Source organism: Mytilus edulis, chromosome 7, assembly GCF_963676685.1.
Source record: "Mytilus edulis chromosome 7, xbMytEdul2.2, whole genome shotgun sequence".
Taxonomy (NCBI): domain Eukaryota; kingdom Metazoa; phylum Mollusca; class Bivalvia; order Mytilida; family Mytilidae; genus Mytilus; species Mytilus edulis.
Genome location: NC_092350.1, coordinates 45,304,907 through 45,324,668, shown reverse-complemented (window position 1 = coordinate 45,324,668; position 19,762 = coordinate 45,304,907). Strand labels below are relative to the sequence as shown.

Below are 19,762 nucleotides of genomic sequence, written 5' to 3'. Positions count from 1 at the left end.
CTTTTCCTGGATAATTTCCAACGAGACATATATCCATAAAACCCAAGGAGCAGCATACATGTTAACATTTAGAGGTCATTGTACCGCCTTCAACATTGAACGATACCGGTAACATGTTTCTGAGGGCTCTTCATTCACTCTAACCTAGCTGGACAGTAGTGTAACAAAACCCAAGACAAGAACAAAATATCAAAATTGGTTGGAAAGATTTAGCAAGCGAAAGTTACCTTATGCGCACTATCTAATTAACTGGTGAACCTCAAAATGTTGCAATATATGTATACGATGTTGGCTTTAAATATTCACTAATCTTCAAGCACTTCTTTCCTTTCTAAAATAAAACACAAACTGCTCTACAGGAGCATCAAGAATACATCATACATTGTTATTCCTCCAAATTAAGTATTTGCAATCCCTCATTCGAGGACCCATTTGATAGTGCTAAATACTGTACATTTTTTTTCTTCAAATGTGTCTTCAAGCAAAAATGGCAAAAATTTATAAAAACAAATTCTTCAAAAGAACTGCGTTTTTATTATGGGTTTATATTCATATATAAAGTTAGTAGCCATGAAAATGAAGAAAGGGTTATTCATCAGGAAAATTTGCTAAATTTTTCATGAATATGCGCCATTTTAAGAAGAAAGACTTAATAAGTTAAAAAAAAAATTATTATTACTACCACAGGAATACTCAAATGAGGGATTGTTTGGGGAATAGTTCCCCATTTTGCGGTATGCCCGCAACCTGTTCATATTTTTTTTAAACTATTTATATGTTGGGTGCTCTCGATTCGGTCTTTTGTATATCACCACTTTACGTGTACATGGAGTGTTGTGTTATAGAAATGTAAATACATATGTTATTCGACTACTAGATCATGAAGCAGAGTGAATTTATCAGTTTGACGCTTTTAAAGAAACCATGAGCGGTGAGTAAGAACTTATGTATTTCCTGTATCAATTTATTATTTGTGAAATCACTGACACTGGGTACATAACCTCTCCATTGCGCAACGTCACAGTCTCGTCTCTTGAAGAATTTTGAGATTGCTTGTTCTCAATTTGCAGATATAGCTCCTATTTACAAGATTTAAGCGTAAAGATCATCTTCTAATTTAAACTTCATCTTAAATTTAGAATAGAATTCCCTTTGTGACGAGTTTGTTATTTCTGTGGATTTCCAACTAATTTGTTCTAGCATTTCAAAATGTATCTGTATTTCTACAGTGTCATCGCCCAATTATTCTTGATAGATATATCTGTATTCTTGGTCTGATTAGTACGGGTGATACTTGAAATATATCAATTTATAATTGAAAGTTAAAAACTGGTATACATTTATAAAACTCAATCATTTTTTTTTATTTTGTGTCTCAAAAGTGTATCTTGGAACGTAATGTAACAGCAAGAGCCCCCGATGAGATTTTCATTAATTGTTTATTGACTTATAAATTTACCCTTCCGACGCTCCTGAGACCTCCCCAGTGGTTGGTGGGGTTCGTGTTGGCTGAGTTTTATTATGTTCTATTTTGCATATTGTTGGGTGTTGTTTTTTTAGGGGGAGTCTTTTTCTTTTTTGACCATGGTGTTGTCAGTTTATTTTCGACTTATAAGTTTTAATATAATTTGGTCTCTTTAGTCTCTATTCAACATGATATCTTGAAAAATTACGAAACTGAGCCAATCTCAAATACGATTGAAAATGAAAACGGGTAATGTGTCAAAGAGTCAACAACCCGACTTAAGTGTAGAAAACAACCCAAGATCACCAATTGGTGTTCCAAACAGAGAGAAAATATTAACACACAACCAGTCGGGTTTCAGCTGACTCCTAACCAAAAATGTATACTTGTCAATGTACTTATTTACAGTTTTAGGGCCTTTTTTTAAATAACTAAATTCTTCCGAAAGATTTTAGCAAAGATTTTAAAATATACCATTAGGACATTCTAAACCAAAATGAGAAGAAAATTGTCATTAAAAGCATTGTTGAAAATTGATAATGAAAATTTAAAACAAGCTCAATCACGTTTTCGATTTTGACTTCGCATGTGAAGTACATTCAATGAAAATAGAGCCTTTCTTTTTCTCGTTGGTATAATTGAATAACATGTAAAATGACTATTTCTTAAAGTTTATGAATAAGTGTTGCTTCAAACTTACGTAATCCCTATTTCGGATGGTTTCTGACTAAAACAACTCCGTCAGAACCGTGGTCGGACAATCCTTTCATTTTTTGTTATGTTTTTCTTATATAACTCATACAAATAAATATCTTTTATTCATTTACTTGATGCCCTATTTTGTACATGTTTAAGTAGATTTGTTTGACCAAAATAAGGTTCATCCCAAAACCAGAAAAGTCTTGATTTTGATTGAAGAAATCTGAAAATCATCGATCAGATACACTTTTAGTTCCAGTTACGTTGGAATCAAACAGAGAACATTTAAGCTTTGGTATACAAATTAAGGTAATCGAATAGAAAAAGACAGTTTCTTTTTAAAAAGCTAAAGTTTTGAAAATATGGAAATAAAATAATTCGGGGAGAGTTCTGTAATACCTGTTATATCTCTTGTGGTAGCCATCATTTTTATTTTTAAATTGAGACATTGGAACTATACTTGAAATAATTGTTAAACTAACAAACATCAAAATACTTTGAAATTAATACCTACATGTTATAATGCATTGCAAGTTGCAAATATAGTGTCAGACTACATTGATTGTTTAGAGATAATTCATTAATACGTATAATGTTACAGAATGCATTAAAATAATGTAAGTGAGTCTACTTAAATATATTCCCTCTGAAATTTGAATTTTTCGACAAAAACACAAATGTCGAGTGGTTGTAAGACAAAATCGTATTAATTATAACATTCCCCATTTCCATTATCAATTCCATTATAGCAAAACACTGTTACATTGTTCTTTTTTCTTGAAATTGTGGTAAGGACTAAAAATCCCATCGGAAGAAAATGATATTAAATCATAAAATAACTGCTAGAAGATTCAGCTCTCTTCAACGATTCAAAAGAAATGATATCATTTGGTGTGCATGTTTAATGAAACTAAATTTTTATTTTTATTTTGTCATTTTTTTTTTATATAAAACTTGAGAAGTGACAAAGGTTAACATATTTTAAATAAAAGACAATAAATAAATAAACAAAATATGGAATATTTATGGTAGTTTGAATGATTTTGTTTGAAAGTATATTCAAATCCGTAGAAGTTAATGTATAAATGTGTATCTTTTTGAGGTCCTTTTCCAATTTATAATTAATGTATCATAATTTAATTACTTTATCGAATTCTATTTGATCTTTCTGTTCGTTTGATTGCTAGGAATAATTTCCTAAAAACTAAATTATATGCATTTATGTTCAAAGCATTTTTTAAGATTTTTACATATTTCTGAAAACAGAGTCAGGCATATTCTACAATTTTGTGTTTTATGTTTTCAATGCTATACTTTGTATATATATATATATACATATATTTCATTTCATTCTATATTTTGGCAATATTTTGTAAACTTAATATGCAATGTAACATTGTTTTTAAATTGCATTTAAAATGTGTTTCCAAATTAATATTAACAGATTCAAAAATATATATATATATATTCTTTTTTCGTTTAATTTCAGTACAGTGCAGAATAATTAAAGTGTTACCAATCATTGAACTTATACAAAATCAAAATAAATTGATAATTTTAGAAATAGTTAAAGTTACATTTTTCTTAGGTGAATAAGTAAACAAATAAATATTTATTTTTTATTATATTTATTACGGATAGAATTTGGAGCTTAGTCAACAGTCTTTTTTTACCTTTTTGAGGAATGCAGAGACCTGAAAATTTGGAAACTTGATATACATTTTGCATTATAAGCTATACATAATAAGAGTATAACACTCAAGTTTTGAAAGTTCCAATGTTTCTCTGTGTGTATCCTGTACCCCCTTTTAATCCTACTTTTTGCCTTGTTCGAATAGTGAATTTCAAGTGTTTGCTGACCTATGCATTTAGTGGGGGGGGGGGGGGGGGGGGGTAGAGATCTATTTTCTTTTCCAATAAATGGTTCGTTAAACTGACATTTATTTTTGAAAATTAAAAAAAAGAAATAGACTTTGCAATATGCGACCATTTACGTACGTCCTTAATTTTGCTCAAGTGACATATTAGTGCACAATGGAGAAACCAAATTATGCAACATACAAAACTTTATTTAATTAAAATATGTGGCCAAGACATTGGCCATTATAGCAGATTTTCTGCATATATTATGTAGCCAAAGCATTTCTGATATTGACCACAATAAATAATCATGCAACTGACGCATGCATAATATTGACCACAATAAATAATCATGCAACCGACGCATGCATAATATTGACCACTATGACGATCATGTACACACAGTGAGTTCTCAAATAAAAAATAATCACTTTTGTAACCAAAATAACAAAAATAAACAATTATGAAAGCAAATACTTCAATTAGAACTCACCACAGCGGCATCACATTTATAAATATGAAGTAAGTTTCTGCGAGAGAAAATCAGGTCTGCGGCATAAACAAAATAAAGCTAAATGTTATATATGCATTCATTATAGACAGAAAATTCCTAGATAAATTATTTTTCTCCTCAATAGTTGGAAAAGTTTAGTTTAAGGAGGTAACAGTAGATAAGCGTAACTTTAATCAGAGTTAGAACAATGTATGGTTAATACCCAAATTTTGTCTGCGAGGGTTGAAAAGTTTTCGCAGGCGCATTTAACCTACTTTTACACCTTACATCAAAACAATAAAGTATATCACTTTTCAAGGATAGCAGAATTGGAAAAATAATACTGGGGGTTGAGTTTTAAAAATTTTCAATTTACTTACTGCCAGACATGTTATCGGGCTGGTATTCTGTGAAGGGTATTCCCCTAGTTCGAACCCAGTTTGTCAGTGTGTACGCTTATTTTCCGTATTTTAATAAACTTTTGATGCATTCAATCTTTGTTTGTTTTTACATTTTGCATCTATGCATTCTATCTTGCGTTTTTGTAACAATATTTTTAGCACCCTCCCCCTCCATATAAATAATAATAAATCAAAAGAAATCCCCAATAGAAACAATAAATAACGACTTTACCTCATGTTTCTGCTTTGTTCCTACCTATCAACAAATTAAGAGAATAAAGTTAGTTCTCTAAATAAGTTTGATATTATTAGCGCAAAATTTACGCATGTATTGATTTCAAATTAAACCTAAATGCATTCCGAGAAATATTTGTTATTAGTTCTAAGTAAATAGGTTTGTTATCGAGAAAGGATAGTCTTAAATACAAGTTTTATCCCCGAGGATTTAAAATTATGATGAAAAACGAACATAATAATGCAAAATATTGAAATTAAAAACAAACAGATTAAATATTTTGATATTATTGCTATTCTTTATTTCTTAAAACTCAGTTATATTTCTATATTTATGGGACGATTGATACTTCCGTTTGATTGTTAAGTTAACCAATGAACGTCCTTTCTTCCCGGTTTACTGATTAATGAACTGTACATGTATATTATATAATAAAGGATTGAGAAAAACAATCATATCAATTATAATGTAAATGGAACAATTACTGCGCATTATAACTATTCTTTTATTAAATGCTGCATTACTTGCAATACATGTAGTTTTTGTATAAGCATGCATATAGTACACTTGTTATAACCCGCCTTTTTGTTTTATTAATGTCCATGGGTCAGTCTGTGGTCAGTTAGTCTATTCATCCCTTACATGTATTAAATATGGGTTTAAAATTTTGCGAGAGAGCGAGAGAGAGAGAGACATGTCAGTTCTTTTTACTGTGTGGGATGAATACATACGGAGCCACGTCCAATAAGAATGGGGTTTAATACGATATTTCTTAACGTAGAATATTACGCTCTCTGCATGTTAAACAAACCTTGCCTCAACTATTCGATGAAAATGTAGGTTGCCTGTTGTGAAATAGAAGATTTTCCCAGTTCTAGCATATCCCTTCAACCTATGGCGATCAGATTTATCTGTCTTACATGGAGGTCGACCTAAGCAAGTATTCAATCAATCTCAATGGTTGGTATTTGTTCAACCATGAGTTATCTTTAAAACAATGTAATCATTTGACCACAATAATCATGAAACGTGTTGTGTCCATCATAAAATAATGAAACCAAGGTTGCTTACTTCGGACAATAAAAAAGCAACAAGGAAAGGTAAACAATGATGCACCAACCTAACAACACACGTTATACTTGAAACATACATTTTTATTTAAATTAAGGACAATATGCAAATGTAGCAAAAATTCATCATTGTATGATCGACATATTTCAAAAACAGTCTCGTTCTTGAAAGTTGTAACAGTTAACCAACACCTTGATACAACCGTCAAAATATTCCTTAACCCACAGACTATGTCACATCAATACATTCTCTAGATTCAGATCGGCCAATTGCATACATCTCATATCCAAGCAAACGTTCAAGTACCTCTTTCCAGTGTGTAATGGATTTGTGGCTGGCAGTAATAATTTTCTTGCACCAGATGCGCATTTCGACAATACATGTCTCTTCAGTGATGCTCGTGGCCAAAATATTTGAAATCCAAAGCTTATATAAAAGATAATTGATGAACTTAATGCAGCAGTTTTTCTACATTTCTCTAAGTCAACTACTTTCCAGTTGAACAATATGATGCAAAATGAATGAAATTGACAAAAGTTATTTTTGAAAAGTCTCAAAACAAACAGTATGATACGCCACCTCAAGCTATGTTTAATTGAAGCTCTGTTCTTTTGCTTTTTGTGTTATTTGCTATGCATGTACTGACTTTGTTTGACGGATGGATATCCCATATCGCTACTTTTCTACAGAGTTTTCTGTCATGTATATATAGTTTACCGCCTTCAGTGTGCAAGGGATTGTGTTTGATTTTGATATGATGGAGACATAATTTTTCAATCAGTTTAATTGAGACCTTGAGCCGGCATGTACGTTATTTATGTATCATTTTCATTTTGCTTAGTTTCTCTGTTACCCATTCTGACATCGGACTCGGACTTCTTTTAAGCTGAAATTTATTTTGCGTATTGCTTTGTGTTTGTTTATTCTATCATTGGCTAGAGGTATAGGAGAAGGGTTGATGTTTCACCAAACATGTTTAACCCTGCCGCATTTTTGCGCCTGTCATCAGTCAGAAGCCTTTGTTAGTCTTGTATGTTTTTTTAATTCTAGTAGATTTATATGTTTTGCAGTTGAGTGTGACGTCCATTTTCACTGAACTTTCTCAAAAGTTGCTAAGACAGGGCTATGAATCAATCAAATGAAGGTCATCACTCAAGAAATTTTACGGTCGCCATTATGAGCTGATTGGCCATTATGACAAAAGTGTGTCAGAAACCATATCTGAAATTCTTCCTCAGTCATAATAACCTTCCATCTTTACCGAACTGAACAAAAAAATAACAAAACGGGTGCTGTATACGGTGCAGGAAATGCTTACCCTTCCGGAGCACCTGATTTCACTCCCGGTTTTTAATGGAGTTCGTGTTGTTTCTTATTTATTATTTGTAACTGTTGATGTAAATGTCTTTTGGTTTTATGAGTCTTTGTTTTCTCCTTGGTTTTTCTTGTTACTGTCTAGTATATATTGTTGTATAGGCGCTAGCTGAAGCCCGCCGACGTGTGCAAGATTTTCTCGCTTTGTTGAAGACACATTGATGGCATGGGCTGGGGTATTTTTTGTCTAGTCGGCTTGTTGTCTTTTTGACACATTTTCTATTTCAATCCCGCTTCAAACTGAATGTCAAGAACATTTCAAATCGATTGATATGTGTTGCAAATCATAAACAGACACAACGACCCGGGTTTGTTTGTTTTTTTCTTCTGTTTTCTCAAAAAATAACCTTAAATTTCAACTTGATCATAAATTATCAAAAGGGCCACAGTTTGATTCTAAATATGATCAATTTCAGCTGTCTTAATGCTATGTGAAACTTTTCTTATCATACGAGTCATATAACATATTTTGGAGATTTTGGCTAAAATTATAGGGATAATGAACCAATCTGATGTTACAATAATGAATACTTTAGAGGTAACACTTCTGTATTTATAATGTGATGGACCACAGAGAAGATATTTGTATGTTGTAGAAATAGTAATAGCTCGGTCTTTATAGTTTTCTATATATTGTTTTGTGTGCTGTTTACATCTGTTTGAATTTATCTTTTTTAGCCATGGCATTTTCAGATTAGAATGAAATTCAAAACAGTGTGGCTGTGGTCATTGATTGACACATTAAATTCATCCATTGACTGGGACAATTTAGGTGAACGTTTGTATGTAACGACCACTGCTCACTATGTACTTTTTAAAGACACTTAAACTATGGGGTCACCAAAGGTTCTCAACACCTTAATAAAGTAATTCGAAAAATTAATTAGAAAAAATCAATTATATAAATCAAAACATAAAGGTTATTCCTGATTAATTTTTCGAATTATTTTATAATTAAAGGCGTTAAGAAACCTTTGGTGACCCCACAGTTTAAATGTCTATCGTAGGTACGTCGTGAACAGTTGTCGTTACAGACAAACGTTCACGTAAATTGTCCCAGTCAATGGATGAATTTAATGTGTCAATCAATGGCCACAGCCACACTGTTTTGGATTTCATTCTATCTTCGACTTACGAGTTTGAATGTCCTTCTGGTATCTTTCGCCTCCTTTTTGTAATATTTTGGAATGATTAACAAAACATTAAAATCTTCGGATGGATGTTTCGTGAACCTACTGCTTTTACGAATAAGACACGGACTATTATGTTATTGAATGAATAGCCCAGATGTTATGCTTAGCTAGAAAATTTTGTTCCAATTAAGAAAGCAATTATTTTTTAAGATGCATTTGTTCATTTTATTTTTCGGTATAACATTATAAAATAAGTGCATTAAGGTAGCACAATACAAAGATTTTTTTACATCCAATCACTAACCTTGAAAATGCTGTAACTTTCTTATGAATGCATACAAAATAATAAAAGAGGTATATTTAGATAGATAAAAGATTAATCTTTAAAATGAGTGAAATATTTTTATTATGCAATCATTATGTAATCAATTATTATGTAATTAGTGGCAAAATCTCGGTCAGTTCACTTGAATGAATTTAGCTCTACCATCTCTTTAACTATATAGAAAATTTTAACGAAATTTTAATCAACACATCATGGGCTTCAAAAGGGTGTCTCAAATAGTCCATATGGTATTCCATTCTCTCATAAATCTCTAATTAGTGTGAACAATCTAACCACATAAAAGAAGATAATGTTTAATTAGGTGTAAAATTTGTTCTATATATTATATCTGAAATCTGAGACACCCTTTTGTAGATGATGGTCATAGCATGGAAGTATTATATAATACTTCCATGGTCATAGGAACAAGATATAATAAAATCAACCCTCTAGGAAAACCTATGCAGAAGCTAATTTCAATTGAAAGCGGAAATTTGGGGGGAAATATTTTAGACACAGTTGATATTATAATTGGTTACATAATTGTTGCATAATACTAACATTGCATTAATTTTAAAGAGTAATCTGTAAGCTATCCATAACTACCCCTTTTATAAACTTTCAAGCATTATTAAGAAATTTACAGCAGTTTAAAACTTGGGAGTTGGAGTTATAAAATCTTTGTATTGTGCTACCTTAAAAGAATAATGTGTAGACATATTTTCTCTACCTGTAGCAGAACAAACAACATTATCGCTCTATCTGATTTTCAGATATTATTTTTTTTAAATATTGTATTCCAGGTCACTCTACTCTTATACAGTGATTAAATCATTATTAGCGTATCAAAATTTCATAAATGTTTTCTCAATTTTTCAAATTTGATTTGGTTATTTTTTAAAGTATAAATAATTATAAGGAAAATCCCTGTTCCCTATAAATCAAGTTTTCCTGACATGTTTGGTAAACTACGCATTGAAAATTTACTGTTTATCTACATGTACATAGCCGTCACAAAAACAATACACTAGTGATAACAATTTTGATTTGTTAGACCCATAAATAAACTGTTGAAGGAGGTCAATGAAAGAAAAATTCTTTTATAAGCCAAATAGAATATTACTACAAAGGAAGATGGTATATGCATTAGAACAGACATAAGGCACCATGTTTCCTTCATTATGGCAGATTATTGTCTCATATGCACTAATTTCACATTTCCTAATATTCATCATTCTTATTTTAAATAATTGATGTCATTGCCAAGACAAATTTGTTTGGCCCTTGGTACCCTTAATTCGAATAACATCTTCTTCTGTATATGCAGATAGTATACAAATGTGGAATAAATGAAATTACAAAAAGGGGGGGGGGTGCATATTGCATTTGAACAAGAACAATAACTGTTTAATAAATACCAGTTTGTCACTCAAATCTTCTTAAATGTTACCATTCTATAACAGCATTGTCAAACCTGACCAAAGTGATGCAATCAGTTTTGTTAAAACTGAATGCTATATATGTATTCAATCATGTCTTGAATATACATACGCTTTTCCATCTTTCGATAGAAATTTCATATAAATAGATTGCTTTGTATGCTGATCAATATATAATTGGAAAGTTCGTGTATAGCAAATATTATCTTTTTTTGAAATATCTCCAATAAGCACGCCTTGGTCATGCAAGACTATCCAAAATATTTTACTTATTTTGAAATAAGGTGAGACTATTCATTTTGCATGTATACATATTCATAAATAAAACTAAATGATAAAAATCTTGTCTTAAGTTAAATATACATAAAGTGATAACTTATATGTTGTGTCTTTTCCACATTGGACCTTGGAATTCCACAATGATTTGTTATCGGTGACATACATGTAGATTACGAGTATATCAAATCTCACCGTCACCGATCCGATTTGTTAGATATTTTATTTCATTGATTGAAATTTAATAATGTTAAATGACATTGTTGACAATTCTTGTTTAAACGAGGAAGTATAACGTAGACTATTTCCCGGTAAGTGAGTTCATTTCTTAAGTGGGAAGAATATATCTTATGTATGCCAACAGCAATGCGGAAGTATAAGGGGAGATTACTCTTTATAAGTTGTATGCGATCTTCCTACACAACTTATACGCAATAGCCCGATATATGTCTTGAGAATTTTCAGGAGCGAAATAATGCTTATTGGGAAATGCACATAATGAGTAATACATAATTAGTTTTTTTAATAATGTATTAAAGGAAATTGCAAAGGAACTTCAATTTTACTTATTATACAAATTTCACATGGATTTGACATTCAAATAATGAAATAAAATCCATTTTTAATAACCTTCTTAACACTTTATAAGATTGACAGGTTTTAGTTTATACACTATTCTTTTAATTTATTTAGTATAATGCAACATTTTCTTAATGCGCCTCCTCTGAAAAAAAAAGAAATTAATGTTGTATTCTTCTTACATGTATATATTCATATCATATTATCATATTACACGTACAATTAAGTGTATCTACTTTTATAAGTTTGGATTAATACTTGTATTGACTATTTATTCATTTATGCAAAAATGACCATCTGTTCGTCGGTTAAACAAAAAAAGGTGATATTTACCACTGAACATGTTATAACATGGAGTGACAGTATTATTGGGGGGAAACTATGTTTTTACTTCGAGGGACAAAAACGAGTTCCGACATATCGAAAATCGTTTTGATGTGAATTCTTGGGGATTGTTGTAGTACAGTGTACAAGCAAGGTTATGTACTCCCGTTAATGAGTAGACCGCATCTAGAAGGCCTATTTACTTCCAACCTCATCCGTATCTGACTCTTATCTCAAATATGTATGTTATATGTTGGAAACCAGTATTCACTATTTTTTCAACATTCCACATGCTTATTGCTCACTTGAAAACTGAAGCCATTTATACATGTCAATGTTTTACTGATGTGCACAGAGTAGGGTTGGGAACTTTTTCAAGCATATATACATGTACATAAATCGATACTCTTAGAAAAGACTTTCTTTTAACCTTTTCTTTTGATGAATAGCAAGGATATACAAAGTAGGCGAAGAACAAGGAAATACGAAATGGGCGGGAATAGCAAGGATATACAAAGAATCCGATAGAAAGCGAGCCTAGAAATATACATGTCAAAACTTTAGTTATTGTCATAGTAACTCGAGAAAAGGCAAATTCCTAAACTTCAATCGTATATATGTAATATTTAAATTCGATCCCGATTTAATCTGGCAAATTGGAAAACATGTTATCACCGTTTATTATTGAATTAAGCTACTGTAACAATCTAATAGAACAGATATCATGGTTTATTGAATTTGAAATAAAATTCTTGTCTGCAAATGTATATTTATGGTCTATTAAATAACTTAAAGAATCGCTTCGGGGATTTATATCATTTTACACTCAAAGTCAATTGTATACTTTTCTACTTTCCAAAATAATAACTATTCATGATTCAAGATTTTATTATTACTACAATGTTCACTTTTTAGATGATTTGAACGACAGGATTTGAACGACAGGAAAAAAAAATGCTTGTTTTTTTTCACATCATAGCTGGGGGGGGGGGGGGGGGTAGGAGGGGTCCTGATCCCATAATCCCGGGTTTAAAAACACGAAATCCCGAGGTTCCGAATTTAAATACAGTTAAATCCCGGATCCCGAAATTTGAAAAAAAGAATTCCCGGATCCCGAAGGGATAAATCCCGAAATCCCGAGCTTAAAAACACCCGATCCCGGAGTCCCGATAAAGGTCCTATCCCCCCTCATAGCTGTTCATATCTCATGTCTCTTTCTGATATTGTAGATACCAACATGAGAAACCGAAAATTGGATAGTAAAACAACACAAAAGAACCCGCAAGCAAAGAATTCACCCTTAATAAATGGAAAGATACAAAAAGACTTCAGACAAGATTCAACACCAGTATTTACTATAGTTATAATTGTTCTATTTTTATCCGTTTTATTTGGTGCTTTGTATGTATTTCAATCAATGTCAGCGTCAGATGAAAGTGGCGAAACGAACTTTGTGACGGATCCATCAAAAATGCAGAAAAGATCTGATAAACAGTCAGATACGTTGTCCAATAAAACACCAAAAAGTGAAAAACAAACTGAAACAATATCTGATAATACTCAACACATGGATAAAAGTTTTCCAACTGACAATGTTCCAAAGCATGACAATTCAAAAAGTGTTTCGCCACCTGAAAAGGTGAAACCTGAGCCTAGACAAGGAATTGATCCAAAAATTGAAGAAGAAATGAATAAGTTTAAAAGTACTTTGCAGACGAGAATGTCACCCAAAAAGATATTTGCAGACGGCAGAAGATTGCCGCCAGTAGAATTACTGCCTCAAAAGCCTAATAACAGTTCTGTAAAGTAAGTTTTCTCTCTTCATTTTCATTATGAATGTTTTTATATATAAGAAGATGCGGTATGAGTGCCAATGAAACAACTCTTCAGTCAAGTCAATTTGTAAAAGTAAACCATTATATGTCAAAGTACGGTCTTCAACAAGGAGCCTAGGCTCACACCGAACAGCAAGCTGTAAAGGGCCTCAAATGTTTTTATTTGTACAACATATACCAAAAGCGCCACATATTAACCATGAGTACACAATCTACTTTAATTGAACATGCATGCACACTTAGTATGTAATGCCTTGAAATATGGAAACAAATTTTTAAAAAACAAAACAGTTTGGGTTTTAGTATCTCATATTTTAAACAGTTCCGTCTTTTAAGCTGGGGTCACACATTTACGATTTTTACTGCCGTCGTTGTTATGAGCTTCCCGATAATAGTTTGTTAAAAATCTGTTCATGATCTTGTAAATTGTGGTTGGAAATTCAAACTTTATTAAAATTTTGGAAACATTAATTTAATCACGGCAACAATCAGATATTGTTAAGGTAGCGTCCGAACTCAATATCCCGTTCTCAATCCGATTCTAAACCGATTTGCATCTTTCCACGGTTTAAAACGACCGAATATATCCCGAAAGCGTCTCGACTCTGCCGAATGCGATCTGACAGACATCAGACAGTGAACCGACGCAGACGGAAGATATCCGTTAGAAAACTGTCGCCATATTTGGGATGATCAAGTACTGTCGGATCGCAATCCTGTCTCAATCTACTTGATTGCATTACAAACGGCTTTTTCTGGACTCCGTCGTATCGTGTTCTGTAAATGTCGGGACTCAGACGAGGGTATTATTGCCGAATTACGTATTAATAACGGGACTGTTCCGGAACGGTTTCGTCAAAGACGGTTCGCATTCGGGATGCAATATGGACTCAATCGGCAAAAAACAGCAATGAAAAATCTCTCCAGATCATGCCCATTCCTCAGAACACCGTCCAGAAAACACAGAACATTGTTATGAGATTTTGATCCGATACAGCAGAATCTGTTACGACATAATCACGATTGTAATCCGACTAGCGAAACAGATGAGACTTCCCGAATGTTACGGGACGCACCTAACTGTCGGCGTGCTTTTCCGACCTCTCCGATCCGTAGGACTATGTTACGAACGTATACTACAGCGTTCAGGCAAAAATAAAAATAGGACATTCCAGATCATTGAAGATAGTAATCCGACTTTTTTTTACTTTTCGTGTCTTAAGGCTGTCTGATCTCAAACGGAAGCAATAATCGGAACTGTGTGAACGATGCATTATGAAACTGTGTGGTAACTTTAGTTATTTTTTTTAATTGTCAATCTTCGAACGTACCCGATATACCCGGTATAATTGCCAGTGAGACAACTCTCCACAAAAGACCAAATGACACAGAAATTAACAACTATAGGTCACCGTACGGCCTTGAACAATGAACCAAGCCCATACCGCATTGTCAGCTATAAAAGGCCCCGAACTACAAATGTATAAAATGTTTATTTTAGAGTATACCTGTATGATGAGTTTTTGTCAGAGGCGGAATGTGACGGGTTGATGAAAGCACACAACAGACACGTGACAGAAATATCGAAAAAAGATCCAATCGTATGTTTTGACACTGTCAACACATTACGTCAACATTTAAAAGCAGCTGGAGTCAACCGCAAAGTATCTCCTAACGACTTTATGCCAGGTAACTAAGCATTTTGTTTGCATAAGTTTACGACAAACAAGCGAAGCATCTCCGGTTGTACTCTAGTTTGTTATCTAGCAATCTTAAGATTTGTGTGTACTATAATTTTTTTAGTATTATCACTATACTATACCGGTATTTGTTTTGTAGTTTATTTTTACGTTTAACTACTTTTTCCATGATGTTGCTTGTTCTTTGACGAAGGAGCCTTGACTAAGAAATGTTCCTGTTTCTTGATATCAGTTTAGGAACCTCGGTGACTAAGATGTCTGGTATTTCAACTACTGTATCACTAAGGTTGTGAGTTCGAATCCCGCACGTTGCAGGTGCATTCGACTCCAATCTTAAATGACTATATAATTGTCAGTTTCCCAACTGAAGAACAGTTGTTCTCTTCGGGCAATCCGACTTTCTCTTCCAAAGAAAAAAGGACAGCCACGAAAAAGCCATGAATGCTAAAAGTGGTGTTAAACATCAACCAATCAATAGTATCTGGGGTTTTTATAATTTCGTTTTTTATTAACTATATACAATTTTTACTAAATTGTGTACACACACAAATGGACCAGAAGCGTATCTGTAATATTCATAGTCGTATACACATATGTTTACATACATTAAACACGTTTTAAAGCAATATTACTTAAACGTAGTACAGACATGTCAATTTTGATTTTGTTTATTTGTGTTTATTTCCTTTTGCAGGTACAACATGCTTGGATAAAACATTTTCTTCCGAATTTAAAGACCATATACATTCTAACTGGAGTTATAGTACAGCATTTTACCGTGGAGAAAGTAGGTTCTCTAACGTGTTCGAGTATCGAGTAAAAGAAGCTACAGCATTAAAACCGGAAAATGGCGGAAAATTTCAAATCACATCATATCCTTTAAATGTTGGTAAGAACACTAGTGTATGTTTCTTCGTGTTTTATACAGGTGTAAGTGATGAATTAACTACAATAGTCTATAATTCTATAATTGGTTGTAGCTAATTAACCATAAAAAAAACCAACCATACAAAAAAAAAAAAAAAAAAAAAAAAACCACACACACACACGTGCGCACACACACAACAGCATTTTCACATCAGACTTTATAAATAAGACTGTGTGGTATTTGACCATATATTCATCATTGAGTTGCATCATTTTATAGCGATAACAGCATTATACATGTATGATAAGGACAGTATTTGGAAAATAGTAAAATACAATGAAATTGGGTTTATTAACGAATAAATGAATTATACAACTGTGTATATATGTAGGGCATTTATGACATTTGTAATTTTTGTCTTTTTTACAAAGTGTCACAGTTTGTAGTTTCGTTGTGAAGTCTTAGAAATCGTGTCTAATGACAGGATATTCCAAAAAATATCAGTTTACTTATTATAGTTTAAGTGTTACAAAGACCTTAGATGGAATTTACTATGTTTTAGGTCCTTTTTGGTATAATTGCTATTCAACTGTTTCAAATTTCATACATCCTAGGGTTTTAATAATTGGGCTTTGATTGTGCTTATGATGGGAAACCAAGAATAACGCTTTGGACGCATAAAAGTGAAAAAGAGTTGTTTTCAATTTTTTTCACCTTTTTTTGAGCATATGAGATCCCTTATGTGTAAACTGCTATATAGACAACTAATTGAGTGTGAAATTGTAGCAAGAAAGCAAACATACGACAAAAACATTGATTTGAGTAAAATATCTATTTAGCTAAGCTGTTGTTCATATTTAATTTTGAATTGAATGTGCGCTTATAAAAACACATAAGGGCATTAAAGGTGAATTATGTATATTCAAGGTCAAATGTTCTGCGTTTTAAAAGGGTCATTATCTACACGTTAACTGTTCTGAAATCGATTTCTTTTCCTTCATTCCAAATAATGAATCTATCATTTCAGGTTATAAGTTACATACCGACTGTATAGAAGACAACGAAGATAAAAGGGACAGAGTAGCTACAATTTTAGTTTATCTACAAGACGTTGAAGAAGGAGGTGAAACACAATTCCCAGGTACTTCATACAAATACAAAATCTGATGGAAAGCAACTACAGCCAAATTAAGGAATTTCCAAAAAAGGCTTATGTAATTCAGTGGTTGACGTTTTTTTTTAAAGGGTTACGTATTTTGTCTTTTGTTCATATTTTGTACATAAGTTAGGCCGTAAGTTTTCTCATATATAATGTTTTACATTGTCATTTCGGGGCCTTTTGTAGCTGACTATGCGGTATGGGCATTGCTCATTGTTGACGGTTGTACGGTGACCTATAGTTGTTAATTTCTGTGTCATTTTGTCTCTTGTGGAGAGTTGTTTCATTAGCAATCAATTCACACCACATCTTCTTTTTTATATAAACATGATATTTGAAAACAAATGAGAAAAAAGTAGAAAAAAGTAGAATATGTTTTGCTGTTTGCTTACGGTAAGCTTCAATCAATAAACATGTAACAGAAGGATATTAATGACATTTAACAGAACTTGGAATATGGGTGAAGCCGAGAAAGGGGAGAGCTTTAGTATGGAACAATATGAACGAGAAAGGGAAATGTGAACATCTGTCAATACACCAAGCTGCCAAGGTCACTAAAGGTCATAAGTTTATACTACAAAGATGGTAAGTGTAGTAAAGAATTACTTGTATAAATGTAAAATACATAAAAAGGACATTTTGTTTTAAAGCATAACGTACAACGCATGGTCAAGATAGTCTGATTTGGTACAGGCATACACGGTTGTTAGGTTTAACCAATTTTGCCCATCTTCGGCATGTCGAACAACTAAAACACACAATGCCAGTTGCCAACAGGATCGCCACTCACTTGAACCAGGAAATACAAGAAATGGTATATTATGAGGTAGAAGTTAACTATATGTAAGGAAGTCATAGCAATAAAAGTTAGGATGAGAGATGTTTTATAGTACCGCCTAATAATATTTGTTACGAGAAACATTATATTTATATTAAAAGATGCTGGTTATGACTGAACAGTATGGGGTATTTTTGTGTTAATGTAATTAGAATTTATACCTACAACATTCAAAAGCTGGAAAATGCGCAAACAAGCCAGATTGTAAAATTAATTGTAAGTGACACAAAATATTTTTTTTTATTAATACAGGTATTATTATACAAGTTTTTATTCCCTTGGTAAAAGACCACCAGAACCACACATACCCGTAATGGAGTCGGGTACACCTCGAGTGTCATGTGATGAGTATGCGCATGGCAGCTGTCGGTGGTACGACGAATGGAACTATGACCATATTATTGAATATCAAAAACAAAAAATTACACTTATTTGAATTTAAATAAATAATGTATATCGATATAGTGTTGCTAGTGTTATTTACTTATTATGGCGACAAAGAGTTGGCGCCTACAAACTAGTTTCACCCCGCCACATTCTGTATTCACATTCACACAGTTCCTTGTGAGGTGCTGATCAAGTGTTTGTTACTTAATTATCCAAGTAAGGGGTTTGTTAATTAGTTGCCTGGTTGTCGTTTGTTGCTGTATCAAATATTTCCCGTTCATGTTTTGTATACACAAATCAGGCAGTTAGTTTTCTAGTTTGAATTGTTTAAAATTTGTCATTTCGGGGCTTATGCGGTACGAATTCTGCTCTTTGTTGGCGTCCTACGGTGATCTATTATAGTTGTTAAATTTGGTCTTTGGTGAGCAGTTGTAAATCATACCACAACATTTTGTTTTGTTATATTTAGTAATGACAGTAAATGAGCACACACACAACAAAGATTTTAAGACCTAAAAATCTTTCAACTTTCGACTGCATTTGGCGTTGTAACTTTTTTCCATATTCGAGTGTTGAGTTTTTGTGTAGACAAAACGAGTTTTTCGAGTACATAATTCGAAGCCTGGTATCTAAAATGTTTTTATTAGGACACATGTAAAAAAAACCATAAACAAAACCCAGAAAGCAAATGAAGTTCTGAGCCAAGAGTTCCAAGTGGCTATAAGGCCAAGTGAGCTATTCTTATCACTTGGCATCCGTCGTTGTCGTTGTCAACTTTTTACATTTTGAACTTCTTTTAGAGAACCACTGTATGGAATGAAACCAAACATGGCATACATTTTCCTTATGAGGTGCTGACCGTGTGTTAATACTTTGTAGCTGATCCATTATCCAAAATGGCCACCTGCAGGGGAATTAATTTGAAAGAGAACCCTATTGACGTTACATACAAATGTCTTCTTTAGATAACCACTGAATGGAATGAAACCAAACATGGTATGAATGTTTCTTTTGGGGTGCTGACCAAGTGTTGTTATTTTGTAGCTGATTTGTCATTATCCTTTTAAAGTCATTTTCTATAATTTCTGTTAATTTTACAATAGTCTTTTGCTTTTGATTAAATTACGGGGCCAATAATATTAAACCAAATGTTTACCTTAATCATAATAATAGAAGCTGTTATGATTTAAGTCTATTGTTACATGATTTCCAAAACCCAAGTAGAATCAGGTAAGCGAACACAGGCTCTTGGGGGCCTCTAGTTTTTATTTTAATACAAATTTTTAATAATGAGCTATTTT

General features: G+C 32.5%; 2 protein-coding genes across 3 annotated transcripts in view; one reads left to right on the top strand and one right to left on the bottom strand.

Annotated features, from left to right (window-relative positions):
• The window catches only part of LOC139481571 (ETS homologous factor-like), a 30,589-nt gene extending 25,338 nt beyond the window's left edge, over positions 1 to 5,251 (bottom strand). Inside the window, exon 1 of the mRNA XM_071264991.1 lies at positions 5,151 to 5,251. The gene's annotated coding sequence lies outside the window, so the exon portion shown is untranslated. The remainder of the gene's footprint in view (positions 1 to 5,150) is intronic.
• LOC139481570 (prolyl 4-hydroxylase subunit alpha-2-like) lies at positions 803 to 18,534 on the top strand. Of its 2 annotated transcripts, none has more exons than XM_071264989.1 (7): positions 803 to 931; positions 12,904 to 13,480; positions 15,011 to 15,198; positions 15,904 to 16,098; positions 17,105 to 17,218; positions 17,683 to 17,821; positions 18,327 to 18,534. In XM_071264989.1, the coding sequence occupies exons 1-7, from the start codon at positions 925 to 927 to the stop codon at positions 18,508 to 18,510; spliced, it is 1,404 nt and encodes a 467-aa protein (XP_071121090.1). In that variant the 5' UTR covers positions 803 to 924; the 3' UTR covers positions 18,511 to 18,534. The 2 variants fall into 2 exon arrangements, with proteins under 2 accessions (XP_071121090.1, XP_071121091.1); XM_071264990.1 differs by lacking the exon at positions 803 to 931 and adding an exon at positions 10,874 to 11,082.
• Positions 18,535 to 19,762: the final 1,228 nt, after the last annotated feature.